The sequence below is a fragment of the Drosophila grimshawi genome, unplaced genomic scaffold (assembly GCF_018153295.1).
Source record: "Drosophila grimshawi isolate 15287-2541.00 unplaced genomic scaffold, ASM1815329v1 contig_848, whole genome shotgun sequence".
Lineage (NCBI taxonomy): Eukaryota > Metazoa > Arthropoda > Insecta > Diptera > Drosophilidae > Drosophila > Drosophila grimshawi.
In genome coordinates this window covers 984,661-1,012,500 of record NW_025063692.1, presented here as the reverse complement: position 1 = coordinate 1,012,500, position 27,840 = coordinate 984,661, and the positions used below count along the sequence as shown (strand labels likewise).

At 39.4% G+C, this 27,840-nt stretch overlaps 2 protein-coding genes across 4 annotated transcripts in view; one reads left to right on the top strand and one right to left on the bottom strand.

Annotated features, from left to right (window-relative positions):
* Window positions 1-96, top strand: part of LOC6569524 — a 964-nt gene extending 868 nt beyond the window's left edge. The window contains exon 3 of the mRNA XM_032741403.1: window positions 1-96. This exon is cut by the window's left edge and continues 367 nt beyond it. The gene's annotated coding sequence lies outside the window, so the exon portion shown is untranslated.
* A 640-nt stretch (window positions 97-736) lies between these two features.
* LOC6569523 (probable G-protein coupled receptor B0563.6) lies at window positions 737-18,159 on the bottom strand. Of its 3 annotated transcripts, XM_043216251.1 has the most exons (8): window positions 12,379-12,439; window positions 12,221-12,283; window positions 10,714-10,963; window positions 9,452-9,642; window positions 7,802-7,955; window positions 4,975-5,124; window positions 4,705-4,798; window positions 737-4,628 (listed from the first exon to the last, which is right to left on the bottom strand). In XM_043216251.1, exons 4-8 carry the CDS (start codon window positions 9,590-9,592, stop codon window positions 3,899-3,901), a joined length of 1,269 nt encoding a protein of 422 aa, XP_043072186.1. In that variant the 5' UTR covers window positions 9,593-9,642; window positions 10,714-10,963; window positions 12,221-12,283; window positions 12,379-12,439; the 3' UTR covers window positions 737-3,898. The 3 variants fall into 3 exon arrangements, with proteins under 3 accessions (XP_043072186.1, XP_043072187.1, XP_032597329.1); XM_043216252.1 differs by lacking the exons at window positions 12,221-12,283; window positions 12,379-12,439 and adding an exon at window positions 18,076-18,159; XM_032741438.2 differs by lacking the exons at window positions 12,221-12,283; window positions 12,379-12,439 and adding an exon at window positions 17,094-17,190.
* Between the last annotated feature and the right edge of the window lie 9,681 nt (window positions 18,160-27,840).

Genomic DNA, 27,840 nt, shown 5'->3' with positions numbered 1-27,840 from the left:
ACTAGCCGTTAGCTGTTCGTTGTTAATTGTAAGCAATGCTCCTTGTATATTCCTTTGCCGTGTGATGTTCACGTAGTTCTTCCATTCTCCTATCTATACAAACAATAATATAATATCTTTTTTTTTCTTTTTTTTTTTACTGTGTACCATGGTCTTTAATAAAGTATTTTTAAGGGAAAAACAAATTTCATAATTATAAATATTTGCTCGACACAGAAAGGATTTCATTTGATTTGCTGCACGAAGTGAAGAAGAGGAGATATCCCATAAGGTATACATGTCATTCTTGAACAACCTCAAGAGCCGAGCTGATATCTTTCGTCCTTGCTTGTAGGCTGTTCTGGCTGGTTCAGGAAACGATAATAATACTAAAACTTAAATTGGTATTGATATGCAATGTTTTTGTCGAACCTCATGATGGAACAGCGCTTATATTCGAATATTATATTGCGTTGTATTAACTGTTTATCAACGGTTCTAACGTAATTGCAGTGACAATGCCGGCATGCAGATTTTATTTTATGACATTTCTACTGAAATGTTTTGGTTATGTTTTATTAACATTTATTAAAACTTAAATCTAATTATTAAATGTATATGTTTTTTGAATTGTATATTGTGAATTGTATATTGTGTGTTGTATATTGTTTATTGTATATTGTGTATTGTATATTGTGTATTGTATATTGTGTGTTGTATATTGTATATTGTATATTGTGAATTGTGGATTGTGTATTGTGACTTGTATATTGTGGATTGTGTATTGTGACTTGTATATTGTGATCTGTGGTTTTCGTTTTCTTGAGTTTAAGTGTGTTTTCTCTTTTCTTTAAACTACTTTTACATTTACTGAATATTTTAGTACGTTGAGTATGCTATTTTGCATTCCATGGACACTTATAAGGATGGCATTCTACTGAATGGTAGGTATATTTATTGCTATGGTAAGTATATTTGTGCTTTTTTTGCTTTCGTGTCTGTCTTAATTGCTTGACGTTACAACTGACATTGAGCCACAATTTAAATTCATATACAAATGCACAAGAAATCAAAAAATATGTATATAAATTCTTCTATATTCCTCTTCAATGGTTCCACGCAGACAATATGCTTTCCGATGTCATTGCTATTTTTTCTATAATCGTAGTTATTTGATCTTATGCAAATATAAGATCTGATTTCGAATTTTTATTTATTATTTTTTCTTTGATTTTGAGTAAAGCTGATATAATTTGTTCCAAATACACCGGAAAAGTAATTTGTATATAACAAAGCCAAAGCCTTAAATGAACGATCCCACCATCGATAGACCCATAAAGCACAAGTAAAAGGATGCACGAATTATGGGTTGGGATGATCGAATAAAGTAGAGGATTATGTTAAAAATAGCGAAAAGAGGACAGTAATAAACACTCTGGAGAAACCATAGAGGAAAAATGTGGAAAAATAGAAATGAATATTCTTTTTGTTCTTTGCAGCATTTGTATATGGCTATACTGTATGTATTTCAAGTTGAATTTATGTAAGTATGTAATTGTATATTGATGTGTATATAGTATATAGTAAGTATTAGTCCGGTCGTACTTAACTCTTCTAGTTTCTTCTACGCTCTTCTGCTCTCTTCTATGCGTCTTATATTTGAGCTGTGCTCTGCAGAACACACAAAAAAAATTTATTAGCTGGTACTTTCGCCTCATGATATCATTTTTGTTATTCTTATCTCTTGTTGAGTATGTTAAACATGTATATTTTTTGTAAAGAAGCATATTTTGTAGTTTTTAGTTTCATTTTCACATATGCGCTATTTGGTAGGTAAACAACATTTAGCACAGTTATTTTTTTTGTATTTTTTTTTTCTAGGTACACACATTATTTTTGAGACATTTTCACGTGCTGCAAGTTTTTGGGAATTTTTTGGATTTTTTGGATTTTTAGCTTACATTATCTTCGACTAACTAATTAAAATAGTTGATAACTTAATAAACATGGACTAGGCCAGGACAGTTCAGAATTGCAGAAAGTATTCTCATCGATTTCGTTTTATAATAAATTGATTTTTATCAACTAGACATAAATGTAACTTAATGTTATACAATTAACATATTATAATTAATTTAACAATTTTTTCTTCGTCTTACGAAAATTATCCTTGTGTCACAAAAGTTAAAAATCAGAACTTGCACGCACTTAAGTTCTACATTCAATAGATATAAATACATATATATATAAATATATTTAGTTGTATAAATTCAAATATACCGGCTTACATAAATATGATTCATGAATCTTGATTTTTTTTATCGTTGTTGGTTTTATGGATTTTTGATGATATTGATATAAGTATACAAGAGAACAAACAAAAGTTTTTTATGGCCATAAAGTAAATAAATGTATAAATTGATTTAAAATTATACCTAACTTATTAATACAAATCCATGATTAATATTTTAGACACTTGACTAATGAATAATTTCTTTCCAGCTTATGCTGCCTTTTAGGCTAAGCTTTTACTCGTGAACTACTTTATGTATCACCTCAGACACCTCAAACATCGTATGTACGATATCTTAGAACTGCCTACATGGCTCCTTGCTTGTTTCTGTATTTTAGATTATGTAATCTTTGGCTCTCTAGTAACTCCTTTCTCTGACTTCACGCTTGGTGGTTTATCAATCATTTATCAATCTTTATCGTCATTAATCGTCTGTTTACCTCACTTGAAATTCTCTGCCGTCTGCCGTCTTCTGTCTTCTGTTTGTCTTTTCTTTATCTGCTTTAAGCTCATGTCATTTCATCAGTTCATTCGTCTTACATCGCACTAAGAATATCCCATCCGATTGCTTTTAGTCCTTAAAGGACCAAAGTCGGACAGCCTTAGCTCATCAAGCGACCAATATTTAAATTCTTTTGTTTTCAATCATTAAACCTGTAATGAATATTGAATCCCAAATATCAAATCAAATATTATAAATTATTTGTACATTTTAGAAAACAAACCACATCTGTATGAATGTGCACACATCGTGTTTTTACATCTCTATAAAAAATCATTAACCATCAAAAAATATGCAATTAGTTAAATTGAATTACATCCATTCAAATCTCTGCCATTAAAAAACAACAAATAATAACTCTTTGTGGTAAACACTCATGTATATTGCAGAGTCAACTGCGATGAATCTTCTCATTAACTAAAGTTTCTTGTGAATTTGAGAAGGCGATGTTGACTGTATGCACTCTGAAAAATAAATGTACAATGATCGATGTGATGTACTTGTGATTTAACCACTTTTTCAATTTGGGAAAATAATTTTGAAATGATTGCTTGCTCTGGAGTACATTTTTTTGTGTTGGTAATGAAGTACTTGAAAACAACTGGAATTTGGAGCGAAAAGCGATATAAAGTAAGACTCTGTATGTAATTTTGTCAGTTTTTCTGTTCGTATGGTATTTGGTGTATTTCTGTTAGGTATTATAATTAATTATAATGCGGGAATTGTTTTGAAGTTAGGACAAACAAGGCGAATAACTCTATATGTGTATGTGGTAAAATGCGCAAGACTTTGGCATTCGGGTAGGTAGTATTTGGTGGACAGTAGCGGGAATTGTGTTAAATGTGGGGCAAACGCGTCGAATACATTTGTAATCATTAAGTGTTTGGATGACAGTTGGGTATGCAGGGGAGCATTAGTTTGGGTCGAAGATGGGCGTCCAATGTTAGATGGTATTGTTGGTGATATGATGATAACGGAATAGACCATTGGAACACCCCCAGCATCTTGGATGATAGGGCCCTTAGACTGGGTCAAAGAAGCGCGTTGGCGAAACAGGGGATGAACACCGGCAATTTACGCTGTTGGAACGTCCAATGCCGGATGTGGTGGTGGTGATATGATGTTTACGCATATTGACCTTTGCGAAATGGACCATTGGCATGTTCCGGGTGATTTGAGTGCTCTATGTGGATGGTGGGGCAAACTGGATTACAAACAGCAGCGGTGGCCGTTGCTGGCGGACTAGCACTCACCTCATCCACCTGACGGCGGAACAACTTGCTCTTTACCCACGGCCAGTTGAAGGTGCGCAACAAAGTGTTGCGAAAGTCCTCGCTAAACAAACAATATATATAGAAAGTGATCGAGTAGTTGATGAGTTCCAATAGATTGGCAAGGGCCCGGAAAACCTGAAACGGGAAGCTGGGCAACACTTCCGAGGCGATCGTCATGTGAAGGATTGCCATTGGTGAAATGCAAAGCAAAAACAGGATCGAGGTGCTTCCGAGCAGCAAAAAGAGTCGCCGCTCCTCTGCAAACTTGCGTGGATCTTCGTTCTTCGCATAAATGGCTCGGGTCAGAACCATTTGGCGACGCCGGGCGCAGGTGCGACGATAGACCCACATAATACGCAAGTTGAGACCGGCAATTATGAACGTGGGGATGATCTTAAAGATAATCTCCACCAAGACCTTGTACACCGAGTAAAAGAGGGTTTGCTGATAGATGATGTTATCCCGACGCAAGTACACGTAAACATTCTTCGAAGTCAGCATGCACTTGATTAGCTCACCTCGAAAAATACTCGGCAAGTAGAAGATGAAGGTGAGGACACAAATAATAAATATAACAACACTGCAACGAAACATTAGCCAAACATTAGTTGCATCCTCCACAATGCAACTGCGTTCAAAATACTCAAAATACTCACCCAGGTTGACCTATAGCAGGCCGCGTGGCTCCTGGGCGGCAAACGGAGACATAGCGCTCAATGGTAAGCACCAAGAGCATCATAACACCGACACCTGCAAATTCACGAATAATATAATATATAGATTTTCTATCGACGATTCTCATGTACAACATGTTGTACACATAAACAAATAATACAATGCTTTATTTGTGGACAGATTGCAGATAAGCTTTCGAGTCCCTTGAGAGCGCCAAAGCTTTTGTGAAAGAAAGCTGGATTTGTACTTGCCCAAACATCCATTGCCAAGGAAAAGCTCCAGATGTGCGGTGTAGAATGCCGGCCCGATTTCCTCCCACTGTCCGCGATCCTTGTGCACCAGCATGCGTATGCCAAATGGTATTGCGAAGACAATGGCAAGCAGTGCGGCTGTGGAGTAGGCTGCGAATGGAAAACGGCAAATGGCAAAAACGGTGTAAATTTAACATTAAAGCAGTTTTATGGCTGAGTTTATGGCATAATTATGGCGTCGCTTCAGACTGGCCGCGACAGGAAGCGAGTAAAACTGAAACCGGCAAACATTCCCTACTTCAACATGAATAAATGGCTCTCAGTTCCTGTTCTCCTGTTCCTCTCTGCTCGCTACTCTTTGGTCCTTGGACGCTTGTTTGCCTAATTTTGCGTTCCGTTTTCGGCATAAATTTTATGTTTTTTTTTTTTTTTGATATTTTGGCTTTTGCTTTGTTGAGATATATGTAATTTCCACTTACTGCTGAATGCGAATGCGAATCCGAATGCGAATGTCTGTGTGTGTGTGTGTGTGTGTTGTTTATTGATTTACGACTTGCTTATGGCTCTATAATTACGTTATTACTTCCATGTACATATATCAAAAAATGTCTAATATGTAACAAATAAGTTAAATTAAATCGGAAATTCCCTAATATCTTAATTGATGTTTGCTAATTGTATCTAATTTTGTATGTGTATTTGTTGTTGTCTAACCAGGTCACAATATCATGTGCTGAAAATCTGAACAATGATTGGGCCAAAAGCCATAAATAATTGTTATATTTATTAAGCAAATTTTCAGATACGGTAGTTTAATATGCAGTCAATAACATTCGCCAGCAATCCCCTAGTTAACCATAAAACATTGTATCCCCTTGAAAGCTCTTAAAGCCCAAGTGCATAACTTTTGTTTAACAAACTGGCACCAAATATTAGCAGAGCGCTGCGCTGCGCTGCTCCCTTGACTAGGCGCTGTTACTTGTTACAGTTGGTTGGAGGACTTTACTATCGCACAAACATAAATACATACACACATACATACATAGAACAGAAAAGTCTGACAAATATTCGAAGGCAATGACCGACAAACGGCAGTGGCCGCCTCGTAAAAAGGCTGCTGGTAGCAAAATATTTGTGTTATTTTAATAAAATGACTGCTCTGATTTCGGTCATTATTACTCAGTCCCAAAAAGAAGAGTTCCAATTTTTGGGGCCATTTGTACAATAAGTCGAAGTCGTTTCAGGTTTTAGAGACCTGCGTTTGGCTCTGCACAGCTCTTCAACTTTTTATTTACGGCCACGCCACTCGACATGCCTTTTGAGATGAGACTGGTGATATTTCAAGCCCAACCAACAATGGCCAACAGCCAACAACCAACAGCTAACAGCTAACGGCCAAAGGGCTTCACTTTGCATTTACCCATCCAAAAAATAAAAGAAAAACGATAATAGCAAGCACGAAGCAGCAAGCAGCAAGCGGCAAGCGGCAAGTGGCAAGCATCTAGCGTTTTCCATTTTTACTTTGCAGTTAGCAGTTACCAGCTACCAGCTACCAGCTAACAGCATCAGCTAACAGCTATCAGCCGGCAGCGACCGACTCGCATCTGCCAAGCTGCCTTTTGGCAAAGCTTGCGAACGGGCGAAGGCAATCAATTATGGTGGCATCACAGCCGCAATACATTTGAAGCATTTTAAATTTTTTATGCTCGCATTTGCAGGGCTGTTCTCGTCAAAGCTAACGCTGGTATATAAATTGAGTGGCTTCAGTTCCCGACACACCCGTGTGTGTGTGTGTGTGTGTGTGTGTGTGTGTGTGTGTGTGACGGATTGTGTTAGGCATAGTTAAAGCTAACGAATTGGCAACACGCTGCTCTGTTGACAACTTTTACATCGTTTCGGGCAACTCATTAATCAATTAAAAGGCCATAAAGCAAACAAACGCCTAATATACTTAGTAAGCTACATGCTCGCACTTAACATCTTGTCTAATATATTTCAAAATATTTTTTCGTTTTTCCCCTTTTATATTTGTTTTGCTTGTGGCGTAATTCTGTCCCTTGGCCCTTCTGCTGCTGGCCCCAACTCTTCTGTCAGCTTAGCCAGCTTTACATAAATTTCCGATGGTGCCTAATCAAATACGGATAGCACAGACTGTCCACCCCTACAAACATAGATATGTCTATATAAAAGCACCCACACAAGCACACATTTATTCCCATAGAAAACGTTAGGAAATAATCAAAGGTGTTCCTCAAGTGAACAAAAAAATAATTCGAGCAGTAGTCGAAAATTTAGATTTCTTTTATACATAAATATAATACACGTCAGGTTTTGGCACTTTTCAATGTTGGATTTACTTGATTTTTTATCAATGGCCTAATGCAGCCCTCATATCCCAATACCTGAATGAATAAAAACAAACGCGTGAATATGTTTGTGTATGTCAAGTGATTATCTAGATGTAGAGTCAATATACATCTAGCGTTAGTTGTGCTCATTATTCGGTTTTTGTTGTTGAAAGCTTCTTATTTGAACATGTTGTTGGCTTATGTTTTTTGTAGCAACACTCAAGAAAGGCCAATTCCGATGTATGCAATTTAAATGTTGTATTTGAAGGGCTTTTAAGTGGATGAAATACTCTCAACACTCTAAAATTGGCAATTATTCAGTGAAATGGCCATTTGAATACAGTCAATGAAATTAAATTTCCAAGGATGGACCGAAAATAAAGAAGGAAAAAAAAGAAGTAAATTCGGAAAGGTTGTCTAGTGTTTGTTGGCCCCTGTTTGTGGCGGCTGCAGGTGACAAGGGGCAGCTTTGGACTTACCTCGCATGTAAATGTAGGACGGACCCCGCATATTGCGGCGGGTAAGAACAATTAGGTTGAGAACATTGCCAATGATACCGGAGGCGCAAATGAAGGGCAAAAAGTATCCGTAGCAGTATTGGCGCAGCAATTCGGTGCGCGGATCCTCGGCATCCTGCGATAGACAGAGAATGTATAGTAGATGTTTAACCAAGAGCTGAAGGCGAAACCAATAACGTTTAATAATAATAGTAAACAAAAAAACGGCACAGCTCATAAATCATGCAGCTTTCTCTCAGTCTCAGTCACAGTCACAGTCCCTCTCTCTCTCTCACTCTCTGTGTCTCTCCCTCTGTCTAGTTCTAGCTCTTCCTGTCCTTGGCTTGCTAGCAGCCTTCCGTATTGTTTCCACTTATTGTTGTTGCGCAGTTGGATGGCTGCTGCAGATAAAAATTCAATAGTCAACTTGACACTTTTATTTGTAACTTGTTATGCCCAAACACGCACGTATACCAAAACACACACACACACACACACACACACATTTGCCATTTTATTTCTCACTCTTTTTTATCAATTTTGCTTTGACCATTTCTAAGCAGCTATCTCTCTCACATGACTTTCTGAGTGGGCTGTAAATATGTTTTGCATGCTTTTTAGCATGTTTGCTTTACTTTTTTGCTGGTTGTTGTTGCTTTCTCCAGTTTACTTGAGTTCGCCTTATTTCGGCCTTGGGCAAAAGTTGCTCACAAAGCAGCTTTTGCATGGCTCTAGCAACAGCAACAGCAACAGCAACAGCAACAGTGCCAGCACCAGCAGCATCACCACTAGCAACAGCATTATGAGCATTCCCGGCTTGTGTGCAAACTTTTTGCACGTGCTGTGCTGTAAAATGAGTTATTTCGCTTTTGCCTTGAATGGGATTTTCATACGTTTGCCACCCAAACCGCTCTCTCTGTTTAATAAGCTATGTAAGCAAAACCATGTTGTGAGTGCGCCCCAGCAGAAGTAGGCAACAGTTTTAGTGCAGCTGCTCGCAGCAGGTGGCATGCCCCGGCAGAGCTGGCTGTTATACCTCAAAGAAGAGATCGAAAGGGCCCAGATGTCATAAGTTTTAAGTGCATTCTATTTTTTTTGTTGAGGCTCTGTCTTTTTCTTTGCACAGCTACTTCATAAATGCAATAACAATCGAGTGTTCTATCAAAGGAATTTTTGCCATACGAGCGGACATTTTACTAATGCAATTTAAAAGTATTTTAAAGAGTATTTTTATTTACTGACCAACTGCAACTGCTTTATATTTTAAGTTAATATTTTCAAGAAAAAAAATGTGGAAGCTTAAACAATTTTTTGTTCGTTTTTTTTATGTCGTTAATGACCACTTGCGAGTGCTTAATACTTTAAAAATATATTTGAAAAATCATTTTACTATTCACGAAAATGAGAATAATTGTAATAAACATAAAGCTTTTTTACTGCCGTATAATACTCACAATGCCTTACACAAAATTGAACAATGGAAATCGTGCGCCTAAACGCTGGCAATAATATTTTGCTGTCGGTTAGTTTGATTTGATTTTCTGATTATGCTAATCTAACGGTTAATGGCTAACGGCTAACGGCTAACGTCTCGTCTTACAGTCTGGGGATGCTGTGAGATATGCCACTTACCGCAAACCAGTCATCCCGCATGTCGTCAGGATACAAGGCGCTCGAGTTGGCGGCATGGCTCCTGCCGTTGCTTACGTTTGCCCCCCAGACGAATGAGCAATAGACGGGATCCTCCTCGGTGTTGTAGAGTCTTGTTATCATATTTTGCGGAGAGACCGTTATGGTGTTGACGCTCGCAGTAGACGTTAATTCTTCAAGGATCCACAAGGAGAGTCAAGTTAAATTTATGCAAGTGAGCCAAGCGTACAAAAAGGCGGCCGGTTCAAAGAAATTGCGTGTAAAAATGGCTGGCAGTACAAGCTGATGAATGAATGCTGAATGCTACCCTACTTCGCCCACCAAACCGAACCCGTGTAATTTAAATAGTAGAAAGTCCAAGAATAGAACATAAACAGGAACAGTCGCAGTCACAGCACAAAGAACGTGAAGCGACATCGACAGAGCCACCCAACGAAGTAACGGGAGTGTGAATGGAGTGGATAAGGCCCATCACAGAGTGAACTGTAACTGTAAGGTTACAAGGAGGAGAGATAAATCCAAGAGGAAGTACGATACAGTCGCGCCGAGCGGAAACGGAAGCGCTCACTTGTACACTTTGCAATAAAAACAAAGCGCGCAGCAAGAGCGGAAATAGTCGAGGCGGTTGTAGGCTGGATCCAGATAGGTGTCTCTTACCTAGTCTCGTGGTCTTTGACGTGGGGCGTAACAATTGAGGCTTTGATTGCCGTCTGCACAAACAAATCATCAAAAAATTGAAAAGCAACTCTCTGTTAAAAGATATAAAAATAAAATGCTGGAAATAATTGCGGGCTGTAAATATGTTGCAAATGAATGAAATTCGATTTGAGGAACCTCCACGTAAACAATGACATAGGCCCGGAACGAGGGGCTGCTGAACAAAGCCGTTTACGCCACTGATTGTCTAAGCTATTACTGCCCAAAAATATATATTTCTTTACAAGCAACAGAATATTACTATATTTGTTGATGTTCAGTACTTTATGGATACTTTTTGGGAATACTATGCCCAACTCAGTGGCTTGGATTTAACTGACTTTAATTGAGATTGTGCGAACTACTTATTTGGCCATTTCAATATTAAGGAGAAGTTAAAACACAGCGATCCAATTCAGCACACTAAATTTAAAAGAGTTAAAGCTATGTGGAAGAATATAAGCAATTATGTTAAACAATAATTGAATGCAATGAAGCGTATGAAGTATATATGTTTACTATTATTCAATTCAATTCAATTCAATTACCAAATATCGCTGCCCCCCGTGGCCGCAGCTTGGTAACTTTAATACAACCAGGGCTCTTGGCTGAAAGAAAACGTTAATACGTCTGCTGCAGATATTGGGCTTTGCACAATGGCTGTTGTGCTGAGCTGCGAATTTGTTTAACTCCTCCAAGAAGCGAGATTAACAGTCTTCACTGTTTGACTTAAAATTATTTTACTGTCGTCCTGTTGCTCCTGACACGTGTTGCGTATTTCACTGCTCCGAGGGCAAGCTGCAATGACAAACACCAAAAGTAATGTGCTTAGAAAACAAAAAGTACATATAAGATTTATTTTGTTTTGTTTTATCTACTGTTTGACGACTTTTTATTTATATTTTATTAAGCGACGGGACGCCCCACAGTATACTGTATGCTATATGCAGTTGCTAGAATGGTGGGGTATTGGTGAGGCCAGGGGAAGTAGGAGTTTGGACGGGTGCTGGGTGCTGGGTGCTGGGTGCTTTTGAGTTAATGCATCCCTCACGTCATGTGTCACATAATTGATGCCACTGACGTCGCACGTAGTAGTCGAGACCCTGGCAACAGGTGTGTTTTATTTTGCACGCGTGATTGCCAGCCAACACGCCCCTGCCCCGCCTACAATACACACACACACACACACACACATACACACAGCACGCTAAGCGCTAAAATCAACGTTGACAGGCGACAGAATTTCATATAAAATATTTGATAAATTGCCCAACCAGAAGTCCCTGAAGGCAGCCAGTCAGTGAAGTCAGCCAGCCAATAAGTATGGAAGGCATTAAAATATATATCGGCCAAGGACCTTCTGTGCAAATATGAAATATGTGCGAGTGCTCAGCACATCCGGCTTTATATTGATGGCCAACAGATGAGTTTTCTAGCAAATTCGCCAAGCAATAATGTGTATTAATGCAAGCATTTTAAACCTGTCTGGCTGCTAAATTTACAAAAAAATTAAAATTATAATAAAATGAAGCGAGTAATTAAATGAGATGGCCAGACAACCTGATATATACACACAATATAATAATAAAAGCAATATTAATAAATAGTATTGCCTACTACAAATATCTGATTAGTGTCTGGAATTCCCTAAGTAATTCACCTAGCTCTGATAAGGCCAAATCCCCAAACGTGGTCAACGTTCAGTTGGCAACTGTTGCGTTTTGCCGTAATCATTTCTAAATAATGTGAGCGTAATTTCTTGACTTATACGTGGGTCTCCTTGCCTCCTTGCAACATGTTCAGCTTGCACTTTTGGAGCAGCACGCGCGCGTGAATATTAAGTACGCAACACTTGCTCCCATTTGCATATGACACACATCACGCATACGCAGTGTGGTCGAGGCGATGGTAATGGCAATGGCAATGGCTGGAAGTGCAAATCTACTATCAACACCCGTCTACCGTCTGTTGTCTGGGGAGATTGAATGGCGCAAAACATGACACAAACTTAATTTCCCCAAGGCAAATATACATAAAAGCCGTTCCCACACTTACCAGCTGACTGAGTTGCTGACGGACTCACTGGTTGCCTGGTTGCCTGGCTGGCTGGCTTGCTGGCTGTACGAAAGAGTGAATGAATAGCGACTAAGCAACTTGCCGGCGTTTGCCACTCGAAAGTGCCGACAACTACCTGACTAAGAAAACCAGACTACCTCAATTCCTTGGCAAGCGTGTACTTTGACAGCATTATTTGTCGCTGTAGCAGTCCCTGTCGCAGTCGCCGTCGCTGTTCCCGTCGCTGTTGCCGACGCTGTTGCCTTCGCTGTTGCCGTCACCAGCACCGTCACCGACACCGTCGCACGCATCGACGGCTCTGGCTACGAGCAAACTGTCATATTGCATTGCCAGCTGAGAAGAATGCCGCATAATTTATGCCTGCGATTATCATAATAATTCGCCAGCCGGGACTCGACACTCGACACACACGAATGATTTGAGAAAGAGGGAGTGGGTGGCAGGGTGATTGGGTGATTGGGTGGTGGTCGGATCCGGACAAGGCCGGGCAGGTGTGGTGGGCGTTTGTCGTACGCTTGTCGTAGGCGTCGCTTGTTAGTTTTGGTTGTTGTGGCTCTGTTTGCTGTGCACTTACAATTATTGCGGTTTAGTTTCGGGCCAAAAGTTTTCATTTGGTAAATAAATAAAGTTCTGTTCGGTTTTTGTTAAAAACCCCTGAACATATCGAAGCCATCCACCTTGCTGGGCCACACGTCATTCGATCCCACATTTCACTTGTTCTCTGTCTGTCATGCTTGTGTGGTATTTTGTATCAAGCGTATGCCCTATATCTATTGAAAGTGGGCTTCAAGCTTGAAGCTGCTCAAACAGATTGCCCACCTCATCTCCCCATATAAATCTGGTATGTAAATATATATTTGAAAGGAAGACATCATTTGTTTTTTATGTTGTAGATCCTAAGCCTCGTGAATATATTTCTACTTAGATTGATGTCAGTGACGAGTCCTTGATTCTGTCATCTTGCATAATTGCACGTAAGACAGGGTATCGGCACAGTCCGGTACATTCAATTGGACCATTGTTAGTTGTTGTTTGGTAATTTGCAAATTGTTTGGCGGTCTATTGCACTGCCATTTTAGACTTCCCTTCTTATTTTTTCTACTCCTTTTTCTGTAGTTTAATTTTTTTTTGGGTCCTTTGTTTAACCAACAACCGTTTGTCATTTATGCAAACACTCACACTCACACACGCACACGCACACACACACACACACACATGCGAATGCGAATGTGAATGACGATGACTTTGCTTTTTAGTTGGAGCATGTGAGGATCGCAACAATACCAATAATAATACACATGCACAGAGGAAATCTAAACAAACGCTTAATGGACCCTCAACTCAGTCCCTCTCTCTATCTCCTTCGCTAAATTCTGCCTGCTCACTCCCAGCCCCATCCCCCTCCCCCACCCCAACACTATACCCTCTACACTCCTTTCTCTGTGCTGCTTCTCGCCTTCTGCAGCGATGTATATAGATAGAAATATGTATGTGTTTCCCTCTGGGTTGGCATGATTAATGCCTTTGTTTATATATTTCCCGCTTCGCTCTCTGGTGTGCATGGGTTTTTTTCTTTCAGTTGTGGCTTGCTTCCCATTCGTTGGGCCTGCTAACCGAATGATATGTTTAACAAAAAAGTTTAACGCAAATTAAGTCAAACTGGCAGCGCTTAACGATGTGCGACATAGATGAATATCTGTTTTGGTGTGTCCATCAATGTGTTTGTGTTTGGTTATGTGTGTGTGTTTATGTGTGTGTGTGTGTGTGTGTGTGTGTGTGTGTCTAGTGTGTGGTTGTAATTGGTAGTCTGTGCTAGTGTGCGCTGGTCTAGACAACCCACAGTGCGTGCAGTTTTGCCTGACAGCGGGTAGCTGTCCAGTGTCCCCAAAATTGCGGTGCTGGCTTAAATTTACACACAACGTGAGCTCGTTCAGGCAACAACCCACTGCACGAAGGACGAAGGACAAACGATATTCCTACGCTGGCCGAGCACAAATTAAGTTTGCAAGAAATCCTCATATCAGAACGGAAATCACTTCAAGATGTCAACCAATAAAAATAAAAATACTAGCGATTACTTTAAGTCAGAGCGCTAAATTAAGTTCTTGTGTTTCTGTTCATGAAATTTAAATCAAATCTGTGCAAGTATTTTTTGCAGTTTTCCCAGTGCATACACATAAAAATCCATTGAATAACTTTATGGCTGCGTTTTTCTATTTTGATTGTGTGATTTTGATTGGGTTACTGCAGTTGAATATTGTCATTTGAGTTTTGTGTGACACGCTGTCAAAGTTCAGCATTGAAGAGAAACTGACACTCGAAGCAAAAATTTCTCTACTTGGCCTCAGAGTTAAGGTATTTGTATAAATAATATTATTGATTAATATTGCATTAGGTTTGTGAACGTACGAAATGATTTTAACCACAATTGATTGTAGTAGACACTTAATATTCGATTTATTAGTAACATAAAATGGATTTACTTTGAAATTTCAGCATTAAAATTGCATATTTTGTTGATATATTTCCAAAAGTTATGCTGTCAACATTTGCCACAAAGACTACAAAGACGAGTACTCGCAACTAATTGATATATATATTTCGGACATGACGAACACAGAATTTGCTATCGCTCCGTCTGCGTATATGTGTTGGGCGAGAGTGTTTTTGTGTCCAAGTGCTTGTGCGCTTGTCAGACCATTAAGTTTTTTAATTTCTATGCTGGCTGGCTGGCTGACACGTGGCGTCAATGAGTCGAGTGGCATTCACTGTTGGCTACCAGCTATTTCAAAAATATATTTATATATATATATATATATATATATATATATATGGACTTCAACAACTACAACGAGGCGACAATAAACAAATTGTGTTTTGGTGTGTGCTGCTCGCTGTTTGCTTTTAATTACGCAATCGTTTTATATACAATTTCTAAGGTGTGTCGTATAATAAAGCTTTTAATTAAAAAAACAAAAAACAAAAAACCTGAGCATCAAAACGGAATCAGAAGCGGACTAAAAATGTGTCGATAAAAGTGTTGCATACTCGCAGGCGCGTGCCAAACTGCAAAGTTGCTGGCGCCCGCCTGAAAAAGGAAGAGCAGCGAAAATAAGAAAATAACTTAGATGAAAACTTGCAGCGAAACTTTGCTGGCAAGGACGAGCAGAACTGCTGAGCAGCTATTTCTGATAATGGGTGACTTTTTAATCGAAGGCTTATCGCAAAGTCATCACAAAAGTCGTTCAGGGTCGTGCGGGTGCTGTGTGGCACGTGACACGCGTGACACGCCTGCGCTGCCCGATTAATGCTCAATTGAAATTTACATTTGTATGCACAGCAGCGCAACAACAACTAAAACAAATAAAACAACAACGACAACAACTACAACAACCAACTTGACAGCCATAAATTGGGCTGACCCGTTGACGTTGTCGCTGCGCAGTTATCAAAATTGCTTAGCGGCGCCTCGTTCGTTGCGTGTTTCCAAGATAAGCGTTCGAAGTGTTCATAATGTCCTTGCTGTTCTTTGTGTATCTTTTTTTTGTAATTTTTTGTTTTGGTTTTCTATTTTGGGGTTTTTTTTCTGATTCATTTTTGGGCCATCGCACCAGACGCAAATGGTCCAACAGTGACCATTTAGACAACTCAATAAAATGCAATGGCCTTTAGGCCAAGCTGCGAGCACTGTCCTTGAATAATGTTCAACCATGTTTTAATAGGCTTACGCATCTTAGTTGTAGTTTTCAGCCATGTCAAGGTCCAAATTGCATTTCATGCATAGCATTGGCTTCTGCATCATATTGTCTTGCTTTAAATGTTACACCAATTTATAATTGACGACCTTCTCCTATATATCTATCAAAATAAATCATTTTATTAAGAACTGAAATTTACTAGAGCAGTTATGTCATTAATGATAGAAACCACTATTATTATTAGCAGAGCCGCAGGTATGATAGTTAATATTTATAAATAAAAAATCGGGATATATTATAAATTGAATCTATTGAGTAAGTGAGACTGCTCAAGTCGAGAGTGACCGATTATAAATTACTTTGTACTTATTTATAATCAATGGTTTCAATAGATAGATAGATAGATAGATAGATAGATAGTCGAATATACTTGGCCAGAGTTTGCAAAATTGTATATACCTCTGTTATAGGGATTTAAATATTTTATTGTATTATTATATTTTTAATGCATAGTTCAACAGTACTCTATTGACCAAAGATGCAAGTCTATTAACAAATGGCAATTATTAGCCCCGATTTGATGAAAGTCTTATCGCTGCAGAATGCAATATGAGAACTTTGTCAATTCTGTTTCTGCCAGTGGCAGAAAATAAGCAGCTGCATTGGTTCATATTGGGAGTGTGGGTCAACGCCAAAATTAGCTGTTATTCGTGCCAGATCTGCTTCTACTTTTTGCTCTTAGTTTGCTTGTTGTTTTGGATTTTGAGTCAATGCCATTGGAAACGTGACTTTTCCTGGCGCTGGCCGATGTTATTTTTACAGGAGCAGATGCCTGGCACTGCTAGATTCTTCGATTGTTGTTGTTGGTGCCTGGCCACAATGCATAACTTGTAATAATGCGCCTGACCCCGACACCCTGGCACCCTGGCACACACACACACTAACACACAAGCAATCCCACAATCCCAGAGCCCCATTCAAACATACACACTCACACACACACACACACACACACAGCTACAAACGTGTATACATGCAGATGCACTTAGGAGTCAAGCGGCGATGGTAACTTGTTAGCATCACAAGTAAAATGCTGTTGAAAATGCACTCAAAATTGCCATGTAAATGGAAATGGAAATGAAATGTCAACTTACCACACGGTGAGCATCGACGGCAGCTTCTTGGACCGAGTTGTGCTTCGGCGTTGTTGTCGTTCTGTGTATTGTGTGAGTGTGTGTATGTGTGTATGTGTGTGCGTGTGTGCGTGTGTGCGCGTGTGTGTGTAATGTTGTTGCACTTTCTCCACAAAAAAGAAAGGAACTTGAAACAACAAAGTTCTGGTATTGTTGTTTACGTTGCTCTTTTTTGGAAAATGCTTGGCAGTTGGCAGTTGATCTCGATGCAAATGTTTTTATTTCTTTATATGCTATCAGTAATTATTTTGGCAGTAAACGTTCTCGAGTTGGCAGTGAGAAGTCGGTGGTTTCTTAACCTTGTCAGATATTCATATTGTTTATTTGTGCTTATGTCATATCATTTCATATTCTCAGATGTCTGCTCAAAAATAATAAAGCTGTGCTTAATTCGCTTGCCAAGATAGGCCAAAGAAGGGAAAGTAATTGCTTGGCAAAAAAAAACATAAGAAAATGAATAAAGTTAGACAGAACAGCACATATGCACACAATACACACAGGCTCACTTGCCCACACAATTTGCCATCACAGTGCAAATGAACTTCGTCCTGTTGCACTTCCATTGTCTACTTTTAGGCGCGCAAATACTAATTCTTTGTCCACTGATAATCTGAAATTCACAACACGTAAATATACAGCCATGCAGACGCTCGCACTCACACTTTCACTTAAAGGATAAATAAATATTTTAATTGACACAGAGCAAACAGAAATGCACAAAGTGTTGTAAGAAATAAAAACCACATGAAGAATTCATAATAATAATCGTTGTCGGCATTTTCAACGTTGCACTTTTTTTTTTTTCCGTATTTACTCATTTTGCCAATTAAAAGTCATTCACTTTACTGTTACACTTTACTTATCAACGACCAAAAAAATTTTTAAAAAAACAATGTAATTTTTGTTATCCTTGAAACTGATTTCTGATAAAACTACTGCTGACCATTGTCCAATCAATTCAAAACTGACAGCGCGCTGGCTGCTGTTTCTCTGCTTTTCCAGATGCTAGTTTTTCCTTTGGTTTTCCTCTTCCAATTCCTTCCTGTTCGCTTGCTTGGGTTGCTCAATAGCAACTGATTTGACACAGCCAGAGACACGCTTTTATACTGTTCGGCGGTGGGAAATTTCAGTTGCCCTGTTAAAAGAAATATCCCTTCTGTAACACTGCTGTTAACTGGAAGGACATTATGCACGCCCCTTCAGTCTGCAGTCTGCTAAAGCTCAACAGAAACTTGTGAATAGTTTCAAGTTTTGCGCACATTTAACCAAATTAACTAATCTAAAGAAAATACTGTTACTTATTGATAAGCTTATATTCAATTATAATTGATTCAATTTCAATAATAATTTGAATTCGTATCTATAATTAAATCAAGTTAACCAACCATCTGTGGTCACCTTCCCACTGCTGGAATTGGTCGTTTCTATAATTAATAATAGTCTTATTACAAATACGAATTCTATCGCTTTGTGATCAAATTATTGAAAGCACAATATGTGTGGATACCACAATGGAAAATTGAATTTCACAACACAATGGGTACGTTCCATTGTGAGCATTGTTAATAATTAACAGCAGGGAGCTCTATTATCCTCTTAGTCATGGCTACTTCATTCAAATTACATTTACATTTGACTCCGTGCCGAAATAGATAAGTTTATAGCCAGATTTTCCGTTGGACTGGCTGCCACAGAAGCTAGGTACATATTACAATTGTAAATACTTAATGAAAACAGTTCTGCTGAATGTTGTTGCATTTTCAAAAGAAGTCAGTTATAAACCATAAAGTGTATTGCGAAATTGGTTGGCGTGGAAAAGAGTTCCGATTCAGGCCAGCTATCGTTTGTGGGGTAAAGTTCTGCCAGGGACTTAGTCACCATATTCCTGAGTGCGACTCAGGCGTCGACGTGTGTGGCATGAGGAGTCGAGGCAGATGTATACACATATACCACACTGCTGTGGTTGCCTGTAAGTCCTCGTCCCCGTCTCCACCGCTACCTACGTTGACGCCAGTGTCTCCGTTCGAGTCTTATTGCCAGTCTCATTTACGATTTCAGTTATAGTCCCAGTTGTATCCTACTCTCATGCTATAGCCGTTTCGCTGTTTCTCTTGGCTGTGGTTAGTGGGCCCCGTTATTCTAAGCCAGCAACGGGCAAACAAGCTTACAAGCAGCGCAACGCACAAAATCAAAACAAATACCACACGGCAATGGATAATGGTAAAGGCACTGGTTATGGCACCAAATGCAGACGCCAAATGTGGAGTCTTACAGCCTGGTTACTTGACGTTAAATGCTTGCTAGGATCCTTGGATCCTTTGGTACTGCATGCGGAAATTGTTTCTGTATCTGAAGATGAAGCCAAGGATAGACGGCAAGCAGCTTGGAAATGGAAAAAAACAGAAATCGCCAGTATGGTTAAAGGCAAGAGCTTGTCAGCTCTTCTGCTTATCTTCTTTTGTTGCGTAATCCCTGTTGAAACATCAACAGCTAGTCTTGCACAGAAACAAGCGGTGTGATGACAAAAAAAAAAAATACATAAATAACAAAGCAAAAAAAGTAGAGCCTATAGTAGGAAATGTTTTCTATGAAATAAAAGGAAGACTAAACACCCTCGCAGTTCAGATTTAGAGCTCACACTAGATTTTTCTATAAGGTTGAAAAACTTGAAATTATGATAAGTTGATCTTATTCGGATTTCGGCTTCAAAAAGTAACTTTGCATTGCCTCACAGATGTTTTAAGTAATATATTTCAGAGTTCACAATAAAATGAATTTACCCTAAGAATGCATAAAAATAGGTAACCGATGCGGACGATAATTAGAACTGGCCGAGCTGGCACGTTTCGCCGTCTTTTGTACCTTGGCATCGACCTGAAAGGCTTAAGTGCTTAATGAGGTGCCATTAAATTGAAGAAGCACTGAGAACCGCACAGGGCAGGAAAACATCTCAAAATCAAGAATTTATTCTTGTTTTAATAGCAAAAGGAGCTTCGAAAACCTTAAATCCATTTCATATTATTTTTAGATTGTGCGGGATTAAGCTAGAGAAAACAACCTCAATTCAAGTTAGGTGTCGTCATAGTTTCAAATTTCATTCTCATTTTATGGACTTTAAACTCAACATTTTCTATTCTAGTCAAAAATCTGAGCTTCACCTTACTCAAATTTTAGATGGCATTTGATGAACCTGGAATTAAAAATAGCTTACATAATTTGAAGGAGCTTGTTCTTGATTTTAGTTTGAACGTTTTCATTGAGATTGAAATTTCTAATACTACATTTTCCATTCTAGAAATCAAAAAGGTTTTCAATCAAGATTTTTGTTTCTGCTTTTGGAGAATTGGAAAATGCATTTCCTTTGTGTGGCTAATTTCAGCTCACATATGTACATATGAAGTATATATGCAATTTCACAGGAATCTGATAGTAGAACTTTGGAAACTCGGCTGCGTCACAAATTGGGCCAAAATCGTAAATAGAGTCATAGCCAAAGGCGAACTATTAGTAATTATGAGAATTGCTTTTTGCTGGCTAATCAATGAAATTTTTGCCGCCTGGATAGTCATATTATTGCCCTGCCTGCAGTGCCTCCGACAGCTTGGGCTCATTTAATGCCCTGCAACTGCGCCTCCGGCATCTATCTTTTGCCTCTGGCCTCAGTGCCAAGAAAGACCCTCAAAGCGCATTCCTCACTGCCGCCTGCTGCTGCTGCTGCTGCTGCTGCCGCCTTCGTTAGTGCAGATTGTTAGTCGAACAATTGTTGGGTGCTAAGGCTAAAAGGCAGAGGTGGGGTGTACGGGGTTATGGTTATGGCAGTGGCACTGGTTATGGCTATGCCACTGCCACTGCCATAGCCACAGCCACAGCCACAGCCATAGACATAGCCATAGCAACTGGGTCTTAGGCCCACTTAGACACATGCAACCAAGCGGAGGCAGGAGCCAGAGCTGACGCTGATGCTGATGCTGATGCTGGCGACGTCGAGCTCACTTCAGAACTATTTCAATAAGCGTTACGCTCTACACGCGCATTGTCCTTCACCCTGTTTTCTCAACTGTCGACTGTCGACTGTCGACCGCTTTCGTTGTCAAATGTCGTTGCTTTTCGCTTTTGTCATTTGTCGTCGACGTCGACGTCGTCTTCATCGTCATCGTCGTCATCGTCGTCTTGGTATCCTACAAGCAATTTACAGCGTTTTACGTTTTACATTTTGCATTTTGCGATTTTCGTTCTGATTTTGGCTCTGATTCAGTTGCTGATTCTGATTCTGATTCGCTTGCCGCTGCCGTCGTCATCATCGTCATCGTAATCGTCATCGTCGTTACATAGTAGCTGCAACTTCCGTTTCCGTTGTGTGCAGAGCGCCGTGTCGCTTTCTTGATTATCGGCAAGCTTTTTGTCTGCTTGCCCGCCATCTTCCACTCGGTCGATGGGAGTTGACAGATGACGGCCACGCTTGGAGGTGTCAGCTTAGCCCTCTTAAGTGTCGTATGCCAACTGTTGGAGCCGGAGGCCTGGCACCTTACAGCCAACAGCTGACGCTGTCTATCAATGTTTACGGTTTGTACGGCAACTGTGACTTTTCAAGTTCACAGTTATCTACCAGTCACAGTCAGAGTCGCAGTCGCCGCCGCAGTCACAGTCACAGTCACAAGCCCACGCCGCATAATGCCAAGAACGACATCGATATGTCCGGACTAGTCAAACAAATGACCCAACCGTAACAATATTTTTTTGTTGCTCCACGCCAGCGCGCGACTCCTCCATTTTCGGTAAGTAGGTCAGTGGCAATATTTCAACAGTTACAACAGAGGGTTACTCAAGAAATACTTGCATTCAAATTTCGTATTCATTTTATATTTTAGTTTTTTACTTTACAAAAATGTTGTGCAATACCTAAGGTCTGCCAACCTAATTTGTAATTTGATTGTAGAATCTGTGCAAAATCTCAAATGTATTACAAATCCATATTATTTGTTATTGTTTTTTATTATTACAGATATTCTCTGAAGCTAGACCGAGTACAGGTGGCAAGCAGCTTGTAAAGCGACATAAGGTCAAGATGGTCAATGGTACGAAGTTGTCAGCTCTTCAGCTTTTATTCTTTTGCTGCATAATCCCTGTTGAAGCATCAACAGCTCGTCTTGAACAGAAAAGATGATGACAGAAAAAGAAAATACATAAATAACAAAGCAAAAAGAGTGGAGCCCACAGTAGGAAATGCTTATTCTTTGTAAATTAGATCATTTTGCTCGCTTTAAGCCATAATGTTTACACATAGCGTAACGAGCCATCGGAAATTTGATATATTAACAATTTGGGTTGTTCAAAGTAGTAGAAAATCACTTGTGTATTCACATGGTTACATATGTATCTAAAGTAGCGAAGCATTTATTTTGCCAACAAAATGATTATCAATTGGCATTATTAGGTGGGCGTATTGTATTCACTGATACATCAATATAATATGCAACCCTCGCTGTGATGTTGGTATTATTGTTGCTGTTGTTTCTTGACACTCCCCTGCCCATCCATATCGGAATTCGTTCGCATCATCGCTTGCCTGTCGTATTTTTTCGATTCGGCGCTCACATCAGGCTTTAGCACAAAAGTAAAAAAATAAAAAAATAAAAAAAGGGAAATTCCTTGACGCAGCATGTTCTACATTTTGAGAGCGACATAGATTAGCTCGCCTACCGCAGCCTACCGCACCACCTACACCCACCCAGAGCAGTTTTTTGAATGGCAATCAATTGTGTGCTGGTGCTTCTACCTTGTGCTCGTCGGCCTCAGTCACAGTCTCACTCTGAGCAGCAGCCTTAGCGTCAGTTCCAGCCTTGTTTTGAGTGTAAGGACCAAAAAAGCAGCAAGAATGAGGCACTGGCATCGAATTGGTTACTGGCCATAGCTCTAAGCCGATTGCAGATAGTTGTCTTGCTTCCATGTACATAGCCATTGCAATTTACGATGCATTCGTTTTCCTTTGATTTTTTTTGGTGCTCGGATTTCAGTTTGATCTTTATCCACGCCTTCTCACTCTCATTTACCAGCTTTACCCGACTTTAATCATTATCGGGTTTGCAACTTTTGCCGGTTGGGCTGCCAGATACATAAGCATTAGGCGTTTGGAGCAAAATTACAATTTTTTCTAGACAATAGATTGCTTCTACTACAAAGTGTATAAATTCACAATTCTGAATTCTAATTAAAAAAAAATGAATAATTCAGTTTTAGCGTTGTTTGCGCTTCATGTATACATTTCAACAGCTTATTGAGGTGAACAATGATTGTCAATTAACATGAACGGGCATTGATGTGCCCTTACTGAGGGTACTTTCTGTAATCAGATTATTGAATTTACAAAAAGTATATTCAATTGTAAGAATTACCTAATAAGTTACTTAATTATAAATGAAAAAATTGTAATATTTGAAAATGTTTAATTATTTAATCATTTACAAGTTTGTGTCTACTATATTTCAACACAAATGTGGAATATTTAGTTGCAACCAGTCGTAAAAAAGAAATTCTATGTACATACATATAGATTATATATATATATGGCGTCGGCAAGTTGACTCCGATCCAGAAGGGTATTTAACCTTCGGCGTGCCTCAGATAACTGTTTTTATCTTATATTTATTATTTTCCCCGCTGTTGTATTTTGCCTAAGCAGATTAAATAATTGTGCACTTAGGTCCGACTGATGGTTGGTGGTACTGTGAACGAAAATTAGCAGCTGCTTTGACAATTACAATTATATTACTCATACGAACGGGTGGACGATATCGTACTTGCTCCAAGTCACATCAGCATGGCTGACTAGCCACAGCACACCCGATCTTGGAGCCTGACTAGCTACGGATTCGGACTCGGACACGGACATGGGTACGGACAAAGACACGGAGACAAATATCAATTCAGAGTCCAGCGACAGACACTAATTGCTAGTTCTCTTGTCGTCGCCTTACCATTTTGTAGCTGATACTGTTGGAGATTACTCATTGTTCAATCTGGTTGCTGAGTGCCTTAATTACGTTAGTTTCGCCAATTAAAAACAACACGTAACATGTAACACTTAAGCCGGACAGCGGCCACGGCACAGCCACAGCCAATTGTCCGTGCATTGACCTCGAACCCTTACCGCGTGTCAGTGCCCCAAAAAGAGTGCTCAGAGCAGTCTTTGCTATTGCCCAAGACGAACGCTCATTTGGCACGCAGGTGCTGCCATTTCTGCCACTCCCTCCTCTCACAATCAGCCCCTTCCTCCACCGCAGCCAAAGCGAGGACATGCTAAATCTCAGGTAGCTCACTCGACAGCCGACTGACGACTTTTGTGGGCAAGAAGAGCGTGTTGACGCACTTCCACAACCACTTCCACCACCTCTTCGGCATTTTGCCACTTGCCTCACCTTCGCATATTTAGCGACGCGCAGCTGTGTCGCAACCTTTGAGAAATTAATGCGGCTATTGTTTGCGCCATTGCCGCTGAATGATGCCGCACAGTGGCAAATGTTCACAAGGGGTTAAATATGTGTATTTCTCACAAATTGAAAGCCCAACACTGCATTCTAAGTTGCTTGGCCCTTGAGAGTTTCAACTACAAAAAAAATAAATAAATAAACCTAACCACTAAAACCGATACACATAATTGAGTTTGTGGAAGTGTAGTTTCATTCCGTAATAGGCAAAATTCAAATGAACTCAATTTCACCTGAGCCAAATTTAAAGCAAGCATGTCAAAGTTATAAACTGGACGGAACATCTGCCAATCCAACGAAATGACAAGTATGACAAGTTCATTAGCTCGACTGGAAATATTCCGAATTGGCTACAGGCTCATGCAGACAATGCAATATTTATTTAGAGAAAATAATTAACTGTCTGTATTTTATGAATTTACCACAGAGTTTGGGTAAAAATGTTGGTGAACTACTAACTAATGTGTAATTTTACAGTGGTGCCCCCAATGAACTTGCCATTGGTATAATAACCTCAACGAATCTTTTTAGATAATATAAATTCATGAGCACAGATGCATAAATAGATTTCGTAGTAGATAGTATCCTTATGCAACCCAACTAGGTAGGTAATAAAATGACCATCTTCACATAAATATAACCTATATAGATGTAAGAATGAATAATGGATTCAGTCGTATATATATTTTTACCTCAAAGATTCATTATTTGCAAAGTTTTTTCACCTATTTCTATTCGAATTCATATAAACCCAAGCTGACGATTCGATAATTATTCAAAATATTTCTACAAGAGGTTACTGGCACAGAGAGATTAAAGCACATTTCAAAAACAAATCGATCTCAACGCTCATCGAATTGAGTAGTAAGAATTTTGATGGATTTTTATATTATACTTTATTGTTTTAGACCACCGTGGCATAGTTGGCAAAGACTTCATTACCAGGCAGCTGCGTAGGCTGAGATTTATTCAATTTAATTCGAAATCGGCGTCAATAGGCTCCAGTTTTGTGCGTTGAGTGTTGAGCGTTGAGCGTTGTGCGATGTGCGATGTGAGTGAGCGAGGAGTCCAACATGAATGGGAAATAGCGAGTAGCGAATAGAGAGAGTATAGCGAATAGGAAAAGGGAAATAGAGTTCGGGCCAAAAGGGCATGTGATTAAAAATTGTTTACAAAGTTCATTGACACGACGTCGACGCCTGCTGCCACTGTCGGAAGCCATTCACAAGCGAAGAGCAATCAAAAACTGCCTGGCAATTTGCTGCCTGTTTTTAGGCACAGCTGTAATTGATTTTTGCCCTGGAGAATGCCTCGTCAACATATGTATACGAAAAGCAAGTAAAATGAATACAGCCAAAAGTGTGTGACTCGCAGATACCACTTGTACAATATAAAATAATTTCAAGTGATGCCAAGCATATTGAAATATTTGCAAATCAAATTGGGAAAGAAAATGTTTGTATTTTTGAATAAATATGAAACTCCTAACCCAATTTACCTATTGTAGGTGCCACCTTTGTTTGACACTCGATTTAAGTTAAATAGTTTAAAAAATATATATATCTTATAGGGTCGCGGATGCCATATTTACGCACTTGAATGGGTTTAGGGTATAAAAATATGCCAAACAAGACATATGACGTCACCTGTCATGTAATGGCCTGTTTAGCAGACAATAACCTCTTTTATTGTCAGATACGTTCGCACAGTGTCTTGGGTGCTCGCTTTTCTCTACAAATAATGCTATTAAAAATATGTTTTTTTTTATTTTATTTTTTTTAAGTATGTCCTTCAAATCAAACCAAACAATCAACAGTTTTTGTGTTTAGTTTAGCTCTTTATCTATTGGCCATAAACTATAAACTAAATCCCTAAAGGAAAACATTAATAGTTTATGCGTGGATGACAAAACATCACTTCCACATACTTTGTTATTCACCTGAAAACTATGAATGGTGAACAAAATTCATTTGAAAACGTAATCGTCAACTGATTGTTTTGAAAATTGCTCTGATGGGGCTTGTCATATATGTAAGGGTAAGCGCATCTATTATTTCGAGGTATGTCTGACATGTTCGAGAGCAGACAAATAACAGCTAAGATTGGTCAGCCTACGGCAGGAACACCAGAGAATTGTTGAGAGCCCACAATAGCCAGCTTAATATATCGCTTGGCAGTTACCCAAGCCGATAGTTGATTAAATTATCAAACTGTATGATAAATTATGGTATATCCATTATCTGGCGCACATGTAGAAGGCAACCCTCGTATTTATCTGTGCCATTTCACGAATTGCACTTTCATTTTTAGAATGTTGTCATGGCCAACATCATTACTTATAAGCCTTTCACTTATGTGTTTTGCCACACACTCACACACACATTGCCCAGCCATGAAAGGGCCCCTTTACCCTTGGAGTTTCAGTAAGTATTTATTTTTTCTATTGTTGGTGTGTGTGGCACAGCGTTTGGCCATCACTCATCTGCCACAAGACTGAAGAAAAAGCTGCAGCATTAACAACAACAACAACCAAAAAAGAAAAATCAAACGCCATATCGAAAATTGAAATAGTTGCAATACGACTGTTGAAAAGATATCCGCTTGTCAATAACTTTCATTTCATATCTATGCCATCTTTATTATTAATATTCTTTTTTTTATTTTACTGTCAAGCGTTTGCCTCTCTTTTTATTCGCCGTCGGGGCGATAAATAGCGAACATAATTGTCGCCTTCGGCCCCCATGGAAGCCCCAAGCAACCACATGCCGTTGGCAGTTGGCAAATGTTTTTGATTTACTTAACGACTACCCGACGAATCCCAGTTCTCACTTCTCGCTCCCTATCCAGGGCCAGACTCAGTGCCACTGCCACTGCCACTGCCACTGTCAGTTCCAGAGCCAGTTCCCATACCATTCCCGGTCGCACTCCGAGCTTTAACCGCAAGTTGACCCAGTTTCGCTCGTTTTTGCTATTGCCATTGTCGTTTTCGTTGTCGTTGTTTTTGTCGTCTTCGCTGGCATTATTGTCGTCTGTGGTTAACTGCTTAAGGAATAATTCATTATGTATTTGGTCGGCATGTCACTTAATTTGAGTGGCCGACGTTAACCATGTCCCATTTCCCTCATTCACTGATGCGGGCAATTTGCCTCCTAACTAATTGACCACGTTGGGAATCGATCAAGCCTCTAAGCGGGACGCAGTCACACTTCTTAACCAACCACCAC

Excerpts from the sequence above, each read along its gene's own strand:
- LOC6569523 (XM_043216252.1), bottom strand. The coding sequence starts at position 9,592 with ATGATAACAAGACTCTACAACACCGAGGAGGATCCCGTCTATTGCTCA. Across the intron at positions 5,125-7,801 it reads GTCCTACATTTACATGCGAG|CCTACTCCACAGCCGCACTG; the intron begins GTAAGTCCAAAG and ends TTCCATTCGCAG. Across the intron at positions 4,629-4,704 it reads CCTGCTATAGGTCAACCTGG|TGTTGTTATATTTATTATTT; the intron begins GTGAGTATTTTG and ends GTTTCGTTGCAG.